Source organism: Haliotis rufescens, unplaced genomic scaffold, assembly GCF_023055435.1.
Source record: "Haliotis rufescens isolate VD_foot unplaced genomic scaffold, xgHalRufe1.0.p SCAF_1, whole genome shotgun sequence".
Taxonomy (NCBI): Eukaryota; Metazoa; Mollusca; class Gastropoda; order Lepetellida; family Haliotidae; genus Haliotis; species Haliotis rufescens.
In genome coordinates, this window is record NW_025963779.1 from 40563749 (window position 1) to 40583659 (window position 19911).

Below are 19911 nucleotides of genomic sequence, written 5' to 3' on the forward strand. Positions count from 1 at the left end.
CTTTGTCCTGGGTAAAAGGATCAACTTAAAAGACATCTCAATATCCCATTCTTTTCTTCAAAACATCTTATCCACTGAATACAAAATCTGATTATGTTTTCATGATTAATGTAGTAACAATCCATGTCAAGATATCACAGAAAGAGGATTGGCATCTTTAATGACCTCCTTTGTAAGAATAAACTTGACAATTACTGTCTGTTATGCATCTGAACGTTGGTGTTTTAATTGAAACAGATGACTGTTTGTCACGGAGAGTGGAATTTTCCTGTCCAGTGTTAGGCACACACAGTGAGTGGGGAAGAACACACAGATGGAACAAAACACCAGCAATCAAAGAGGGCACATCAAACAGAACTCTCTAAAGACAAATGAATTCAACTATCTTCATTTAAATGACTTTAAACCTTGCCTTGAGGCATACTTAAACTCAAGGAACAATTTATTATTCACAAAGTATACTATAGCATGTGCTATTTGAAATATGAAGACTGAACCAAAATGTAGAAAAATTGAAATGCCTATTAGGGATGAGAACACCTTAATGTCAGGGGTTGAAGTCTATACAACTTCAGAGGTAAGGATTTCTAAATATTTTTTGCAACTCTTAAAACACCTATCCTGAATGCTGTTGTTTAGACGAGACAACCAGAAGTTCTCATCCCTAACAAAATGAAGTAGCCAATTCTCCACTATGTGAACTAAAGAGAAAGCCCATGTCTCTAGGTGGCGGAGCTGTGTGTCACAACATAGCTGTTCATGCTGACCACAGCAAGGCATTGTATACCTGGAATGCCTGGACTCGGTATCAGAAGGCCACTCCGGCCGTACCCCTGCACGACTTGCTGCCTCCCAATGAGACATATCTTGTAGGTCATCCAGGGAGTAAGTAAGGCCAGAGCCCGAACCACTTAAATAACAACCAGAGACAAATCTGTGAACAGCTCAGACTGCACTCAAGAACACATACTTAGTCATTGTCTGTTGCCTCTCGCTTTCAATATCCATGCACTGTGATAAGTTTACAAATTAAGAACTTGATTACCCATGCAGATATACACTTTATAATGTGTAGAATGGTCAACACAAGAACAGGCAACACAGGCCTGTGACAACTGCTCTATAGGAGCAAGGAACATAGGTCTACTTCTACCAGATCTACCACTAAGGACAGACACAGACACTTACAAGACTAGTTGCTCGGACACTTCACTGTCATCTGGGTCAGTACACTACCACATCAACTTGAGTTTAGACAACAGGCAATGGTCAACAAATTGACTAATGATAGAGATGCATGAAAATCAGCTCTTGCTGATGTCACTGGTGATTGAAATTTATAAGGAAGGAATATCATTGCCTTTTGTCGTGAGCTGACAGACACTGCAGTGTTCTTCTAAACTTGCAGCACTAACCACATATAAAGTTGCCCTGCCTTTATTGGTAATTGGCACTTTTATCAGTCATTAATATTCCTTTAAAGAATTTTCTGTTCAGCTAAAATTGTACATATAAATATATAACGCACTGTTACTTGGTCACAGAAAGAAACAATCAAAGTGGTAAGTCACCATAATGACATAAACATGGATTCATTTTGCCCACAACTGCAGTGTTTGTCAGGTGGCTACTGTGGTATACCTCTCTGTGTCCGAAAGCCACTCAGGGCGGACACTAGTACGATTAGCTGCCTCCCATCTCGTGGACTCCTGCAGATCATTCAGGGAGCCTGACACACCACATCCCCTTGAAGCAGGACAAGAAACAGTTGTCACATTGCCACAGTGCTTGTTCATATAACAGAAGGCACTTTCACTTTTCACAAAGCTCACAATTGCGAATGAGTATAACATCCTAATCAAGAAACTATATAGATCTACCTGTACCTGCCTATCACCAACATGTTATGGGCATTTCTTCATATTTAAAATGGAATAGAATAGACAGCACCAGGTCAAGCAAGTTAGAAGCCAAGTTGTTTTTTAATGTTGATTGTTGTTTTATGTAAAATGCAACTGTTTCAGCCACACAGATATAGCTAAATACATCCATATAATTAAAAACAAAGATATATTATATGCTGAAAGTAATCAGTGAGGGGTATTAACAGTCAGTGCAAACTTCTTATTTCATAGAGCAGGAACCTTCCCCACTGTATGTTAAAGGAGGTGGTAGGATAAGGGCTCTTTTTGGCCCACTGAATATGTCAAATGAAAAGTATCTGCTAAAATATGTGAAAAAGGCAGATTTTAAGAACTTAAATGAAAATCTAAGTCTTTGGCCCAAGCTAGTGTTAACCATGTGTTTGTCATGTTTTTATATACCAACAGTATACATGTCCTTGGGTCAAGGACTTGCTTACATATACCGTATTCGACGTAATAAGCGCCCCGCTCTAATAAGCGCCCATGGCGATATTTGCTGATATATTAGAAGTGAACAATCCCAATTAACACCCCTTCCGATTGATCAATGTACACAAGACTTATTTATTCGTGTATAATGCGCACTCGTGTGTTATATGCACCCTTAATTATGGGCAATTAATTTTTGGAAAATGAATCTGTCGTGTATAATACGCACAGACTTTTCTTTTGGTTCATTTCAGGCTGTTAGCATAAACCATGAAATTTACGATCTTTCGACTCTTTTTTTTCCACCAAAATTATATTTGAATAAGAACCCCCTATTTCTTATTTTGAGAGCGCCCGGGCGCTTATTACATCAAATACGGTAACCCATTTTACCCTTATCAATGCACTTGTTGTCACAAGTCCCAAACATGTAATTGTTGAAATGAACTAAGTATACTGTATTCACTGTATTAGACACCCTGCATGAAACTGTCCATACTGTCTTGTGTATATCCAATATTACTGACCTTTTTCATAGAAAACAGCACCAAAAATTAGGTATCTTATTGTCCTGTAACTATTATAGAAAGCGTTTTAGTTTGCACTAAGTTTGTTCACTACCGCTTGATTTTTTAAAACTAACTTGTGTATGATTTCAATAGGTGTCCCCGTTGTCAATTTTCTAAGCGCTCAGGGCACTTATTATAGTAAATATAGAGTTCTCATTTATATGATCGTGTTGGCAAGAAAGTACCCCCTATTCTACCTTGTCCTTTAATATGCCAAATTATTCTGTAGGAATACAGGGCAAAAATGGATATTTCTGCCGCTATTCTGAAAAAAGTAACATACCCAGCAGGGATCCTGTATCCACTTGACACGAGAGCCTTTTTGTTTCAATAATACCTTCTTTTCAATTAAGATTAATAAGAATTCTTTAGTGTTGAGATATGTTTTAAGATGCATGACACATATCTAACTGGTGCCTTTGATTCACAGGTTTCTGACCTTTCAAACCATAAATATTGAAAATAAACCATCCAACACATAAATTACATTAGTTATGCTAACTAATCCCAACTTATGGTGGTAAACAAGGTGGTCCATACATCGATGAAGATGACAGCTTATTAACTAGATTGTACAACACACTGGTATGCATACAGTATGAGCAGGAAATCAGCTGACATTTACTTGTCACTCACCAGTAGGGATTCATCCAAGGAAAGAGGAACTTTACTAAATCAGGTCTTCATAACAAGACTGACCTTTAACCAAGAGACTAAACCAATCCACAAACTTCATAAATGGCAAACAGAATGGGTGAATGCATACCATTTCTATCACTAATCAGTGTCTTCTCAGAGATGCACCAGCTAAATCTTCTCGCCTGATACATCATTGTTATGTTGACAGGGAGGACTGAAGGAAGTTGTTTATTATCTTTCAACAGCACATACGACATAGAAATACATATGTACTTTGGGCATGCAACTACAAAAGACTATACCATAGCTTACACGTCATCTCATTAGCTTAAATTGCTCAATTATGTTGGCACCACAAAAAGCAGAACATGTTGCATTCAGTTGCAAACACACTACAACATCAAGGTGACAGGCATCATAAAAATCGAACTATAAACATTGAATGAGCAATGTACGTTTTCCAAAATTCAAAAATCATTGTTTAAGTCTTTGTGCAGGTACTATTGCAGTAGCATGACATGTTTTCTACACACCATGCAGCTAAATACTCATTACTGTACAGACATGTTACAACCATCTCAAGCAGGCAGTCTTAGGGCTAAGGAGGCTGGTCTTATAGTTATAGCTTACTAAATACTGTGCACATACCTACAACACCACTTAACAAGTTAACTGCTTTCTAATGGATAAAAGCTGAAGGTGAATTTGAAGCTGTGATCTACCCATGCATAATCTCTACTATAGTCGCTAGGTTGTAAGAAGTGCACAAACACTATGTAACTGTTATAGGTAAGTGTTATCAAACGTTGTGTAGCAGGCAATCTGTGGTGCAGTCAGAAAGACTATCTACAAGGGTGTGGATATAACGGGAATATCTACTGCTACATGTTACCTTATTGGAGGGAGGATTGTAGTCTTATCGCCATTAATCGTAGCTCGTGACATTCGCCTGGCATCTTCAATTTGAGATACTCTCCTGAGCAGGACACAAGAAGTCAGCACTTTCCATATTTGATCAACAAACATTCATACATACACATAATTAACAAAGTATGAACATCAATATGTTGAAAATGATCATTCAAGACAATGAATATCCATGTGGAAATACAATATTGGGCAATAAATAATAAAATGTTATAACAAATAACGAAAGTGTGTAACAGCAGATTGATTAAATACAACAAAACAGCTTACTACAGCTTTTGTAGATTCAGGACATAAGGCCAAAGTTTAAATAAATTTTGGTCTAAACTATCTATTTTACTTTTATCATCATTTGCTGCAGATGGTACAGCAATTCTCTGACGTGAACTCCAGGTGGTAATTTCCATAAAAATGTCACGGAATCATGCAATTAGGGTACAAATCAATTACACTCAAGCAGTTTACGCTGTTTGTGTCGTGCTGTGAGATGTTAGGCTCTAACTGTCATAACTGAGCAGTCAAAGTCTTCTTGTAGGCAGGGAGCAATGACAAATAGTGGTCACCTTGACTGCTACAATAAAGTCGAGAGGGGGTTTGTTTGTTGATTTATTCCACAATAGCAAAACTCCATCTACGGTATATCACATGATGGCCTGTATGTATATCATCGATTCTGGGCTAGACAAACCAGTGGTTGATATTATGAGCAATGTCTCATGTTTTGAGGTTTAGTAACGCACAATCAACCAAATCACAGAACCCATTCCAAATTAGTCGCTGAGCATAAACTGTTGAATGAAACTGGCTAGACGAATACGAATAGGGAATTAAGGTTTTCAATTCAAACCAAACAGTAATGTTTAAGGAAATCTAAACTTTCAAAAAGTGAAAGTTCCATTTATAAGCTACAAGGAAAAGGAGCTGTTTTACTAAACCATTTCATATTCCTGGGACAAAAATAATTTGAGATTATTATTTACTAGCATCCTGAAATGTTTGCAGAATAAAAATAACAGTGAAATTTCAGTTAACCTCTGAAAACCTCAACTTCTAATAAAAACGATTGTCAATTAGTGTTTCAGCAATTACAGGTAGTGAATGTGTTGCAATGTCATCAAAGTAATACTAAGGAACAGACTCTGCTTCTGGTCTGCAGAATCTGGACATAAATCCATATTTGATAGAGAGTGATTTCTGATATTTGCCAAGATTGAAGAAATGAAGACAAAATGAATTTGCCATATTGACTTTCCTTTAAGCTTTTAAGACAGATGGCTAAATAATTGTCCTGAGCCTAACTATGGGATGTGTAATACACTCTTAACACTTTGAAGGCATTAAGTACAATTCATTCCATGTTTACAGGATTCATTTGAACCAAATAGACAATGAGGCAGCACATTTCTGAAGGCAAAGTGACAAGCTATTCTGTTGATGAAATGGATAAAATTGGCTACCATGACAAAATTGGCTAACAGCCATCCATGGGGGCATGGTGTCAACCTCAGGGGGTGATGTTCCTTCCTTTGCCACTGCTAAGAGGTCGGCAGGAGAGTTCAAGAGGAAAGGAGAGAATCTCGAAGACAATCCGAGAGCAGGAATGCCTTCAACTTCCACCACTAAAGAAAATGGTTGAAACAATTTAGCGGGGACACTACTAGCCAAGCGGGATGAGTTTCCATATATGCGCTTGTAGACCTCTGTAGCTTGGAACCTTTCCAATAATCAAAACAGTTGGATTTGGCTGAAATATGTCCGAATTATTACCTACTTTTGTTTTGTCGCTGTGTGTACATAACAACCTTATGACAGGACAGGCAGACTCTAAACAAACATGGCGTCTCATAGACTAGGGTTAGAGTAGCTTTCCTTTGATAAAAGGGCATTTACTCTGGCGGACAGACCAGTGGATTGCCACAAAAGGTAAGTAGAGACAATTTGTGTAGGCAATTGTTGTTTTGACTATATGTAGCGGCCATAAAATTTCCGAGTCCCGTGATGGGATTCGAACCACGGACCTTCTGATAAGAGGTCGGACGCCTTGTCCACATGACCAAAGAGGTTAACCCCGTCAGCAAGCTGACAAGGTAAGGATGTCATCTGTGGGATGACTCCACGCCCTGCTACATACTCCCCCGTCAACAGAAGGCACGTCCCGGGCCGCATAGTAGGGTACTGAGGCTTATTTTGCTCAAATTTAATATGAACGTGCTCAGCCCCACGTTGGGCGCCAATGTAGCGGCCATAAAATTTCCGAGTCCCGTGATGGGATTCGAACCACGGACCTTCTGATAAGAGGTCGGACGCCTTGTCCACATGACCAAAGAGGTTAACCCCGTCAGCAAGCTGACAAGGTAAGGATGTCATCTGTGGGATGACTCCACGCCCTGCTACATATATGTAGTTATGCCACAGTCTAAGAAACAGGTTTCAGTTAGAACTATATTGACTGTTGTCACTCTCTGACAGACACATCACTTACCTACTGATGTTACATATGTGGCAGATACATATTATTGTATTATATAGTTATGTAATTATTAGCTTTAAGTCATTTAAGTGTTGCATTGATATTTGTATAATGACAATTGCATTATGAATTGCAGGTGTATTATTTCCGATTTTAACTAATGAATGTATTTTTTTCTATCAACAGGTTTAGTCATTTTTGATACAGGCTATAATTATAAGGACACAGAAGGTTGAGTCTATTATTAGCTCTATAGTTAGTTTCATTCTAATATGATTCAAGGTAGATAGGTAGGGCTACCACATTATTACGTGGCCTGATTTAATGAACACCCATTGGATCATTCAAACTCTTGCCCTCTTTCCTAATTCAAAGCTGCACTTCACAGTCACTCTTTGCACCATCAGGATTGTAATACCATTGAGTCATAAACAAATGCAAATACCTCACAGGTTAGTTTAATCTCTTACATTGGTTTATGAGTGTGTACACTTGATATGTTATATTTGTATTGTGTGGATATAAATAAAACAAGTAAATTCAACCTTAATAATGGTAAATCTAACCTAAATGTAAATAACACTTCAGTCCGGTTTTAGTGCATTTCAGAGTATAGAATCAATACAAATAACTCATATAATTCATTCAGGTAATTATATTTTCCCTATGAGTGAATTGTTGCATGTTTGAGTGTTTGATTGACTGATTTCATATAGGAGAGGAAGAATAGTGTATATGTGAATGTAAGTACGAATGTGATTTTAGCCTAAGTTGTTTTGATGTGTTCCAGATGTTGGTAATGATAATAGCTATGTTCATTTGTAGTTACTGTAGAATTAATGTTGCATATTGTTTACACGGATTTTAGGTACGCTTGGTATATCTGGCTTGGCGGAGCTTGGTGAACGTCGTGTGCACCCTAGTGCCATACACCGGGTAGGAACTATGCTATTTTGCATCCCGTATGTTTATGTGATACTGAGTATCACATCTATTCTATTTGATATGCGTATTGCATTAAGACGTCTGTGTCATATTTAATTTGAAGATATTTTGAAGATACACATGTATGAGTTAATCAAGGAGTTATCTCCCCTTGTTGTATTGTCATACGATCTGTCATTTATGTTTCACCTAATAACGGACTGTTTTTAAGCCTCAGGTATATTGTATGACGCGGTATATTGTATGACGCTGTATATATTGAATGATATATTGTTTCAGGGTGTGTTTAATTGACCGGGAATAAAACGTTCTCACCCCGTAACCAGTGTCTTGGACTTTTAATGTTGCCTCCACACTAAAATCGGTTACACATATATTGATGCGCACATTCAAGGAAAAATTGCAAGTAGATAATGTTTGTGAGAGATGGGAAGCGATTTTTGAGCACAGAATTGAAGAATGACATTATATGATAAAGAGGTTATCACGTTTGTGTGTTTGGGAATGGTAAATATCCTGTATTAGGAATAAACACTATGAACCAAGCTCGCCAAGGCTCGCTAAATACAATGTTTATTCCTAATACAGGATATTTACCATCCCAAAATACACCCGGGTGATAACTTCTATTTAGCCTGCTGGGTTCCAAGGTTCTTCATCTCTCGTGAGAAGTTACAATGTTTTAAAGTCAAGCAGGCACAGCGTCTTGTAACCATGGATGAGTCTTGGGTTCACCACTATTAGTCAGGGCCTGAACAACAGTAAAAGCAATGGAAACATCTAAATGCTCCTGAAACTTTCCAAAGAAGAAGACAAAGTCTTTTACACCATCAGGAGGACGCCTTCTGCACCAGTTGGATCCAGGCAGTCCAGCATCACTGACAGAAGTGTGTGGACCTCTGAGGGGATTGTTGAAAAATAATTAGCTACTCCTCATGTGTACAAAGTGTTTTTTTGCTTTTTTGCAGCCAATGCTTACATGAAACATTAAATATTCAGTTCAACAGTTCTGTCAAGATGGGTCTTTTTTAAGAGAAGATGGCTACCTGGTGTCCAACAACTGTCAATATTTTGTAATTTCACATGAATCTATCAAGCACTTCTACCAGGTGTCCAATAACTGTCAATATTTTGTAATTTCACATGAATCTATCAAGCACTTCAAGAGAAGATATATGTTAAAAATAAAAGGATGATGCTGATGCTGTTGGATGATTTACAAGCACATGGCAGGCTTGGTTACACTAAAAAAGACAGGACATGTTTCTCGGACGTCAGCGCATCACTATCTATTCTGAGCATTCATTTATAATACCAATACAAAAAATATGTTTTTTTAGAATTACCCACTTCATATTGAAGTTTATTGTTATCCATAAAATAACATGCTTGACAACTGACAATATATTAAAGAGCCAGGTTCAAAGTGTGCTGTTGGTATTCTTGGTGTTAAAAAAGTAAAAAGTGTTGATCACTTTTGTTTTCAATAAAAACTTCTTCTTTTTTATAGAAATGCTACATCCCTTCTCACTTTTGAGATAAATGTGCCCGAGAAACATTAATAATAACAGAGCATACATTTTTGTTTCTAATCCTGTGAACAATTTTGATGACACAATTGCTTTGACCAGTTCCATCAATAGTATGGTGCTGAGGGTTATGTTGACAATGCAATAAAAGCAAAAACCTAGCTCTGTGTGTGAAAACCATGACTGTGAAATCCAACATGCAAAGACATTAATAGCACATAAAACAGACAGAATACATGCACAAACACTCATATGCTATGTGACAACATGGAGGTTACACGGAATAGATGAACAGAACGTCAGAAGGTTAATTGTTCATAAGAAGTCTAGAAGTCACTAGGATTGTGTCAATATGCATATTTAAGTTGAGAAGAAAGAGTATATATTTGATGTATAGTCATAAAATCAGCTGTGCACAATTATTAGTGCAAAACATTTCTGAGTTCAGAAATTGAGTAGTCACTAAAGCAAAGATAGCATACTATCACTAATTGATACTTGAAATCTTTGATGCCAGTGGTGAATGTGAAGTCAGAACTAATACAATACATTCCAACATAATGCAATGTACTGTGGGCTCCAATATTTAGGTCACATTTACGTCCAGAACCTCAGAGTAAACTTACTGACTCAACACAAAGCAATATTTACCCACTCATTCATTAATTCTGTTTTATTCTATTATCTCCTAAAATCACTGACGTTAGAAACTGGCAAAATCTATGTGTTCCAGTAACTGTATAAACAAAACATGCTGGATAGATCCAACAAACTGACTTCCAATACAATACTAAGGAGATGAGAAGCTATCTACGTGACACGAATAAACAGTTCATGCAATCTATAATTAACAAAATATGTGAATTACCGTACCGCATATATCAATGCATCAATGTTTCATATACTCCCAGTTGTACTTCAACACATCCAGAAATGTACCAACAAGCAAGCATGATATACACCATGCCTCCACATTGATGATTTACAAGAAATGTCATTCCACAGAAATAATAGATATATGCTATTATACCTTATGGATTCCTTTATGACAAACCTCTCCTTGAACTTAGTCAAATAGTCACTGTGTCACAGAAGACAGTATTTAATAATAGGACATAATGCTAATACATGAAATCAAAGACAAAGACGTATATCATGTATATATGTCTTTGATGAAATATGTGTATTTTGTTCTGACACAAATCCTTAAACTCAACAGGTGTTTTACCAATTCGATTACCGGTAAACAATAAACTATGTTCTGATAAGCAAATAAAGCATACATCTAGCATGTCTGTGAAATTAATTACCAGTAAACAATAAACTATGTTCTGATAAGCAAATAAAGCATACATCTAGCATGTCTGTGAAATTAATGAAGCAAAGATGAAGTGAGTAGCACACAGAATGCACTTCACATTATCAGTTAAACTTACCTCCCTTTAGACATTGAATTTATGCTGACAACACTGAAAAAAACACAGCTTTTGACTATCTTTACCATTATAGACAAATAAAAGATACAAACAACATCTTACACAGTATTGAACAATATAGCATGACAAACATCCTGGGAAACCCATATGGAGAAACAAAGCAAAGTCAGATTGAGAGGAAAATTGAGTGTAGCCATGCTGTTACTGTAACAGGAGAGGCTCCATCATTTAATAGGCTCTTCCCTTTAGCTTCAACATCAGACATGGATATTTTGAATGTAACTGCTGTGAGAACAACTATCGAACTTGAAAGCCAAGAGGACCATACTTCTAATGACTTAAATTTCATTTAAGTTATCACATGCTTACTAACTGTTTCATTGATAACCCTGCATTGTTTCTAAACAGATCCGAAGCAGGAAACATGATCCAGTAACATAATCTGCAGAATAAAGAGATGCTAACAGGATCTGAAAGAAAGCTATATTCAATATAGAACAAAGAAATTAAATTAGCTCCATGTCATCAATATGCTAAACAACCATAGTTAAACCAGGACTTACATTTTTATGACAATCTGCACCGAGGCAAGGGAGTTAACGGACTATAAAAGTCCAGTCTCCACCCTTGCCGAACTGGGCTTGAATTATGGAGTTATATTTTGGCTTGACTAACGAGTCTATGAATAGTCCAATCAAAATCGCAAAACGACTTCGACATCCAGTTAGTAAACTGCCGTACAGATTTTGGGTGATTGCATGATTTGCAAAACATGTGTACAGATAGCGTCAACAGATATTTTCCAAATCTTGTCATGTTTTTAATCAAGGTGTCCACGTGATTTGGTGCACTCCGCAAAGTGAGACCTGTTTCATTACGACATAGGTCTTCATTCTTGATCAGATTGTCTTCACTGAGCGACACCATTTAATTTGAAGCAAATGAAAGTGATATGAGAGGTGGAATCTAATTGGTCAATAGGTGGGACATAGAAGGGACATAACTTGTAATAGCCATTGGAGGCGCTCCGATCAAGCCCAGACATTTCAGCTTAGATCGGCAAGGGTGGAAACTGGAATTTGACAGTCAGCTAACTCCCTTGCCTCAAGAAGTTGCCTCTACTTCACTCTGAGGAGATTTTCTATACATAGTTTAGAACCTCAGCAAGCCTGCTGACTCAAAACAAAGCAATACATACTCACTGTGCTCAACTGGTGATCAATCAATCATTTTATCAGGGCTCTAGATTATGTTTTGAGAACTAAGTGACTATTTATTCATGCATATTTGTACACAAGCAGCTCAAATCAATGTGTAATAGTGACTTATTTTACATATTTTATACAAGAATGCAGCTTATCTGGAGCACTGAAAGGCACTCAAACCTATTGTAATAGTATTGCAAACTTGTCCATGTTCTTGTCATTACTTGGCATGATGTCAAAGTCAAAACTATGGCAATTTGCAAGGCCAAGTAGGTTGCTTGCTTCTAATTGGGACCAGATGAGCAAAGTGGTATTTTGGAAAACAAAACATAGTTTACAAACAAGACAGAAAAAAAACCAAGGTCATATGAATTTTCCTGTTCCAGCTGAGCTAAGACAACAAATTGTCAGTCCCTGTCTATAAGTGAAGGTATAGCACTGTTGTTTATCTAGAATACAGGGCTCTAAGCAAGGAACGCAGAAGCACTTCTCACACTGACATGTACCCAATCAAAAATATGGATTTCCCATTCACTCACTACATTGCGCAAGAAGAAGAAATCTGAAAGAGTTGGTTTAATTGATCAGTGTCTGATCTGACAATATACAGTAGATAAATTGCCCAAACTAACATCATGTAACATCAACCACTGGATGCTTACCTTCACAATATGAAAACAACCTGTGAAAGCAGCAGTAAGGTTAAGCCCTTCATTGAGCAAAAACATTGCAACACATTTCAATCACTTCACCATAAATAGCTTGCTTTGCTAAAAAATTTGACACATGGGATGTGAGAAATGTTACTACATACACTGGTGATTGAATGATCTGAGTGAATGAATGAATGTACTCTAAGCTGCTAATAGCAATATTACCTTCCAAACTGAATGAGTGATATGATAAATAACAAAACCCATCACCAATAATCCAATGTATTATCCATTCTGTTGTGATATATATCCTGGACCCAATCGCCACTATAGCTTCGTTTCAAGTTGGGTGCAAATGACACAATGCCGAAAAGAGCCATCAAATCAAATTATACTGTTCTCTGAGAGTGAACAAGTGGCAGTATGATAAGTAGTTGACTTGACTTGTTGCATGCTATGTCAAATACAACTAAAAACACCTGGTAGTATAATGACTTCCCTCCCCTGTCTTATCATTCAGGAACACATTCTCTTCCAGATGAATTTTTTTCTGATTCTTTGAAACATATGAAGGGCTCACTCATACAGTGCCAGAAATTTTGAACAAACCCTTCTTTGAAAGTGTCATTTTGACTGGTCATTATCTCAAGCTTATAGGTGAGAGACCCTATGTGATGGGTTAAAAATAACAGAGAAGGCGATGGTGACATCACTTCTGATAAGAGGCTAAGGTTGTAAATGGGTCAAGTGTATGTATCCTAACAGAATGCAAAGTCAGTACACTGGTATGATGTACACACATGATCTGACAACAGACGCTTAACCCACCAGGTCCCTGTCCCGAAGTACACACGTCTGACAAAAGAGACTAGCCCACGAGGTCCTTGCCATGAGGTACACACATGATCTGACAACAGACACTAGCCCACCAGGACCTTGTCATGAAGTGCATACACAGTCTGACAACTGATGCTCGCCCACCAGGTCCTTTCTATGAAGTACACACATGTCTGACAAGAGACACTAGCCCTCCAGGTCCTTTTTATGAAGTATGCACATGTCTGACAACAGACACTAGCCCACCAGGTTTTTGTCATGTCATATCCACATGGTCTGACAACAGATATTAGCCCACCAGGTCCCGGTCATGACTTACACACATGGTCTGACAACAGAGACTAGCCCACCAGGTTCTTGTCATGTTGTACACACATGGTCTGACAACAGAGGATTGCCCACCAGGTCCTTGTCATGAAGTACACATATGGTCTGACAACAGACACTAGCTCACCAGGTCTCTGTCATGAAGTACTCACAAGTCTGTTTTGTCTGTTAGTTGTCGTTGCAATATTACAGCTATATGACGGCGGTCTGTAAATAATCTGGACCAGACAATCCAGTGATTGAGATCATAAACATCGATCCATGCTCGGTCTTTGTCATTAAGTATGCACATGTCTGACAACAGAGACTAACCCACCAGGTCCTTATCATGAAGCATGCACATGTCTGACAACTGAGGCCTGCCCACCAGGTCCTTGTCATGAAGTACACACATGGTCTGACTACAGACACTAGCCCACCAGCTCTCTGGTATGAAGTAGGCACATGTCAGACAACAGAATCTTACAAACCCGGAAATAATGTGGGAAAGACACGGTGTTATGTCCACATTCTTGTCAGATCTATGAACTGAAATATCAAATATCTGTCCTACTTACTACTATTTTAGATCCAAGATAATTAACCCAAGTTTTGAATTGGCAATATCTAAAAACTCGACATTCTTAACCATTAGCCTGCTGAATTGTTTTAGCATAAGGCGCTGTAAAGAGGGTGAACTAATTTCAAACAGTCGGTGTGCTTCATTAAACAAGGGCCAATTGAAGAAATATTCTGCATATTTATGCCTAATAGAAAACTACACATTACTATATAAAAATATCCTGATGTTTTCAATCATGCCGATATCTTTATTTTAACAGCGTACAAATTCTATGTTCTTTATATGCAAATAACAACGCAATGGTAAATTATGAACCATTTCAGTAAATTTATTGTTTAACTCTTTCGACACCAGTCAACCAGTAGAGTTTACTGCTGGGACACCGAATTCCCAGAGACTCTTGTGTGATAGATGAAGCCAACATTTATCAAAGAAAATATCTGCTTGTAAAATATCTTTGCTACTACATGTTATACACCATTTGAAAGGTCTGATCCTAGTGTTTATAAATATGAAAGTTATGTTTTTCACATTGTTTAAAATAATGAATTTACAACTGAATTAAGTTCGTTGTAAATGAAAAAAATGTAAGCTAACACGTTGTTAACGTCCAGATTAAGGACCAAGGAAGCGAAAACTTGACGATTTTCGGCAAATATAAGATTCCATAAAATCAACTAACCTATTTCTGTTTTATTTTCATTGTTTACGTAATTGGAATATCATTTTAAAAAGAATTATAAATAGTATCTGCTCATCTCCCATTTCCCGATAACAGCAGCTGTCCGCTCAGTAACATGAAGAGTGAGTGAGTTGGGTTAAACACCGCTTTTAACAGTATTCCAGTTATATCGCGGCGTGTCAGCTTTATGTGGGAGGAAAGCCCGAAGTGATGCAGGTCTCAGACGTTTACCACTTTGGTGAAACCCACGAGCACGGGTATGGTGCTGACAAACCTAGAAACATAATTGGGGCGAACTGGGATTCGAACCCACAATCACAAAACATGAAGAAATACCCCCGTTTTCGAGGTTTCGTATGATTAAAACATTCGTCGCAGACTGGCATGTGACCCATCGCTAGAAAGCTTATTCTTTCATCTACACGCTTGTAACATCGCCTGGAGTTTTTCGTAGTTATAACAAGCGATTTCATTGGATTAAAATTGGTTTCTAATGACGCTTTCTTGCCGAAATCTGATACAAGGTTCATGATTGGTCAAATTTGAGCACGTGACCTAAGGCAGCCAATCAAATTACAGCTGTGATACCAAGTTTGTGTTTGATCATTTTCAGAAGTTGACGAAAGATTTTTGTTAAATTGTGTTATCCTGAACGTTTTAAGCAGGAAATCACGATACATATTAAAAATATGGAACTTCGTGAATGTATCGAGCAAGGTTACGAGCTGTGACAAAGATTTTTCATGCATATATTTTTGCATTAAACATCGTGCCTGAGCTGAGAATTCAAGGCGACGAAAGCCGACGAAAGCCGAGATCGCACGGAAATATGGAAATAATAACTTAGATGTAAGTTTGATTACTTTTAGCTATATTTTTGTTGATTTTATTTATTACTTTGTATAATTTATTTAAAGATTTGTTTAAAACGTCTTTATTTTGCTCTTTGACATGTTTGATGTGGACCCGCTGTAGAAAATTGTGTCTGAGAATTTTATTTTCAATAACTTTGTGGGAAATAGTGAATAAATTTTTAGTTTATTGATAAAAAATGATAAATTGAAATGGAATACGTATTTCAGACATTGTGAAATGTGATAGTTTTAATAAATGAATGATATTACAGGTAGGTCCATAAAAATATATACTATTTTGACGTGACTATGGCTTGGCCGGTATACCGGCCTACGGTGTCTGGGGACTCAATGCTTCTTGGCCGGTATACCGGCCTACGGTGTTGAAAGAGTTAAACATTACATAGAAAAAGAAAAAAAACTTCACATCATCATGTCAGTTCCAGAAACACGAACATTCGGGTTAATCTAACGTGCCATGTTATAAAATTTGTAGGAAACAATAAATATTCACCATTCCTAATTTTAAGTTTTGGTTTCAATATTTACGATGTACGAAAATATAAAACCTGTGTAATGATGTAAGCAGACGTACGAAAACAAACAAGGCGTGCTTCGCCCGACCTTAATAAAACTTATTTCTATTTGATATCAACAAAGTTTACATTGCTTCACATATATGCCTCAGCGGGAGTTGATATCTTCACAATCGAAGAACGTTTCATTTGTCATTTTCCATTTAATATGACAAGAGAAAATAAAAAATAAAAATCGTGAATTCTAATAGCAATATTTCAGTACGTGCAAAGGTAAACGGATGTGATGTCACAGACAAGGGTAGTCTGCTGATCATCTTTCGTAACAAAACAATTACAATAAATTTGGAAATATTTTGCCTGTCGCATACAGAATAAACTACAAATCACTAGATAGTATCAGTAATCACAACTAATATGAAATAACAGCGTTGGAAACAAACAGTTTTCATCCACTAGTCCTTAAAATAACAATTAGCAAAACCCTTAAAAAGGGCAAATGTCTACAAGTCCTTATGATACCTTAGCTAGTGGGCAGTTTGGCAAGGACTATAGGACTAGTGCCAATTTCTACTGCTGATTTAATGGGAATTTCACGATATAACTGGCGTATTATTTAATCCGTTTGACCTTGCATGCTCCTGTAACCCAAAAAACTGTAGACGATGAATCAACATGCCACATGAAAGTTTCTCAGTATCTTTTATTTGAACTTTTGTTGATATGCAAGGATCACCATTCGATGTTACACTGAATATGAAGCGATACGATTCATGTATCTGTCATGCAGACGGTGATGATTTTCTTTTCACTATAATAATTGTGTCCCACGTGATTCTTCAATAGATATTGTTGATCAGCAATAATCACCAAGAGGTGCACGAAAATGGGCGTGACAAAACTTTTTCAAAATAGCATTAAATTTATTTAAAGCTTTGCTGAATATGATAGGATATATGCAAGTGCGTGTTGTATATACATATATAAAAAATACTAAATATTTATTTTCAGTGTTTTGTTCAGAGTAAATTTGGGACAGTTAAAGGACTTTTTCTTTTATAATACATTTATAGATTCTAGCATGTTTTTAGAATAATTTCACAATATTCCACAAATATAAAGACTGCTACGTGCGTATTTCTTGGGATGTGTAATAGTCAATATTATAAGTTCATATAACAAATGTCCATGAATAGCCGTTTCATTTTATTTTATAACTAAAACTGAATATATTACTTTAACAAAATGGATAATATTTTTAGTTAAAATATATGCACACATTTCTGAAAGTATTGTCTTGGAATTGTTTTTTATGTCGTTTGATACAATGAACAGTGATATCTAACAATTCGCCAGGTGTGCGTTTGTCACAAACAATTTACGAATTATTTCTCTCTTACATAATCAATGTGTTCATTCTTTTTTCAATATTGTGATCACAGGATATTAAACTCTTTACTTTATTTCTCCAGTTTAATATTCTCCACCTCTGCACAACTTTATAGCCAGAGGTATATCCAGTGCCGCGTGAGCGCAATTCTCGCACAACCTTCACTTTTCCGATCTTAGGAAATGTGCTTCAGAAAATAAAACTCGGCATCCAGAGGGTTAACAAGAGTCATCAGAAAGATGACATATCCCCCCTGGCAGCTGTCTGTAAAGTTACCACAAGTAAATGTGCAATTCTGTATGTAATGAGTCAAGAGTTGAATGTTCTTTAAGAAGCATACATTGTTTACCAACAAAAGATCCACCATGGTCGCATCCATATGAAATGGAAAGTAAAAAGTGTGTTTCTGTGGGGTTTTTTTTATGCAAACAAATGACAAATTACAAGAAACAATAACTAAACAAGCGTATAGTCAACGATGTCATCTGTATCCCCCACCCATTTTAACACGTTATGGTCCCAAACCAGGTAACTGACCCAACATTTCTCCTAGCACATGTAAAAATAGCTGCAATGGAAATTCTAAAATAAACATTTCTAAAACTCCTTAATATCAAATGGCACAAGTTCAGTATGTACTTTATATATATAGACATGCAATGTTTGGCAAGGAAATATTTAACAGATTATTTGTTATACTCCATAAGTGAACCCACCCTATATGAAAACTTAAATCCAACTTGTTGCCATGGAAACGTAAAAAATAAAAAGTTATAAAATTCCTAAATAGCAAAAGGCACCATTTCAGTATGTGCCTGGTAAACATGCAAAGTTTTGTAAGAAAGTATTTAACAGTTTTTGAGTTACGCTCCGGAAACGAACACCACCCTTATAGAACCTAAGTCCAACTTGTTGCCATGTAAACGTAAAAAAATAAAAATTTCTAAAATTCCTAAATAGCAAAAGGCACAACTACAGTATGTGACTGATAGATATGCCAAGTTTCGATCAAATACACTGAATTGTTTTCGAGTTCTGCCCCGGAAAAGGAAATGATTACAGACGGACAGACAGACAGACTGGCTGATCGCTATATCCCTCTGCATTATATGCCGGGGGGATAAAAATGGATTTGTGACACTATTTCCAGTGCTGACATCACTTCTGGTTTTTACGTCGACGTCTCTTCCTGTTTGTCACTTCCCTTTTATTGGATAATGATGTCTCTTATGGTCTATTTCTACCAAAGACGTCATTTCCTGATTAGACGGACGTTGTACTGCTATTTCCTGTGCTGACGTCACTTCCAGTGCTGGCATCATTTCCGGTTCTGATGTCACTTCCGGTCATCTGCACCTAGTTCTCGAAGCAGTTGATACTCAAGGTGCTCCAAATCCATCCTACACCTAAAAGACAGGATAATCAAGGGTGTACACCCTCACACCCTCGGATCCTCGCAGCCCTCCCTTCCACCCCCTGATGGGACAAAAGTCTGTCTGGGTGATCCACTGTTGGCCCCAAGGCAGGAATGGTAAGTGTCTATGGCCAAACGACCCCATGGTGGTAGACTGATTTTGGCTACAAAATCTGGGAGCGATCTTAGAATAATTGAGGTCTAATGTTGATCATGGGTGAGACTAGAATAGTCCAAAGACTCTCGCTGCTGTCGCCATGGCTATAGGCTTTCCTGGATTTTGGAGTAAAGTTGCCTTAGTAAGGGGCTCATAAGGTTCTGTTAAATGTGCCGATAGTACAACAGATAGATTCCCCTTGGGGAAGTTACAAGGTGTGCAAACATCTTCTAGTATGAAGGATCTCAATAGTATGTTTAGAATGGGATGGTTTCCAATCGAGAGTTTGCCATGTTGAAGTACAGAGTGAAGTGCCGATCTGTAACCTTCTGTCGTCCCTTGTCGGAAATTATTGTCCTGACGTAGATGTAGTAGAAAGTCTGTTACCATAGAGATGGGGATTGTATTAGTTATAATCCCTTGTC

General features: G+C 37.2%; 1 protein-coding gene and 1 long non-coding RNA gene across 22 annotated transcripts in view; one reads left to right on the forward strand and one right to left on the reverse strand.

The window, feature by feature from the left end:
• LOC124121883 (sodium/calcium exchanger 2-like) overlaps positions 1-19911 on the reverse strand; it is a 207098-nt gene that overhangs the window by 95282 nt on the left and 91905 nt on the right. For 10 of the 21 annotated variants that reach the window (XM_046484971.2, XM_048396519.1, XM_048396520.1 and 7 more), the window contains 4 exons: positions 10870-10902; positions 4455-4538; positions 1642-1746; positions 788-910 (listed from right to left, as the gene is read on the reverse strand). The exons of 4 other annotated variants lie outside the window; for them this stretch is intronic. In XM_046484971.2, the coding sequence (XP_046340927.1) occupies positions 788-910; positions 1642-1746; positions 4455-4538; positions 10870-10902 (345 nt within the window). The remainder of the gene's footprint in view (positions 1-787; positions 911-1641; positions 1747-4454; positions 4539-10869; positions 10903-19911) is intronic. 7 more of the 21 variants (XM_046484980.2, XM_046484979.2, XM_046484976.2 and 4 more) reach the window with 2 other exon arrangements.
• Positions 7783-8226, forward strand: LOC124121886. Its single transcript, XR_006859098.2, has 2 exons — positions 7783-7895; positions 8184-8226. It is a non-coding gene; the product is annotated as an uncharacterized LOC124121886 (long non-coding RNA).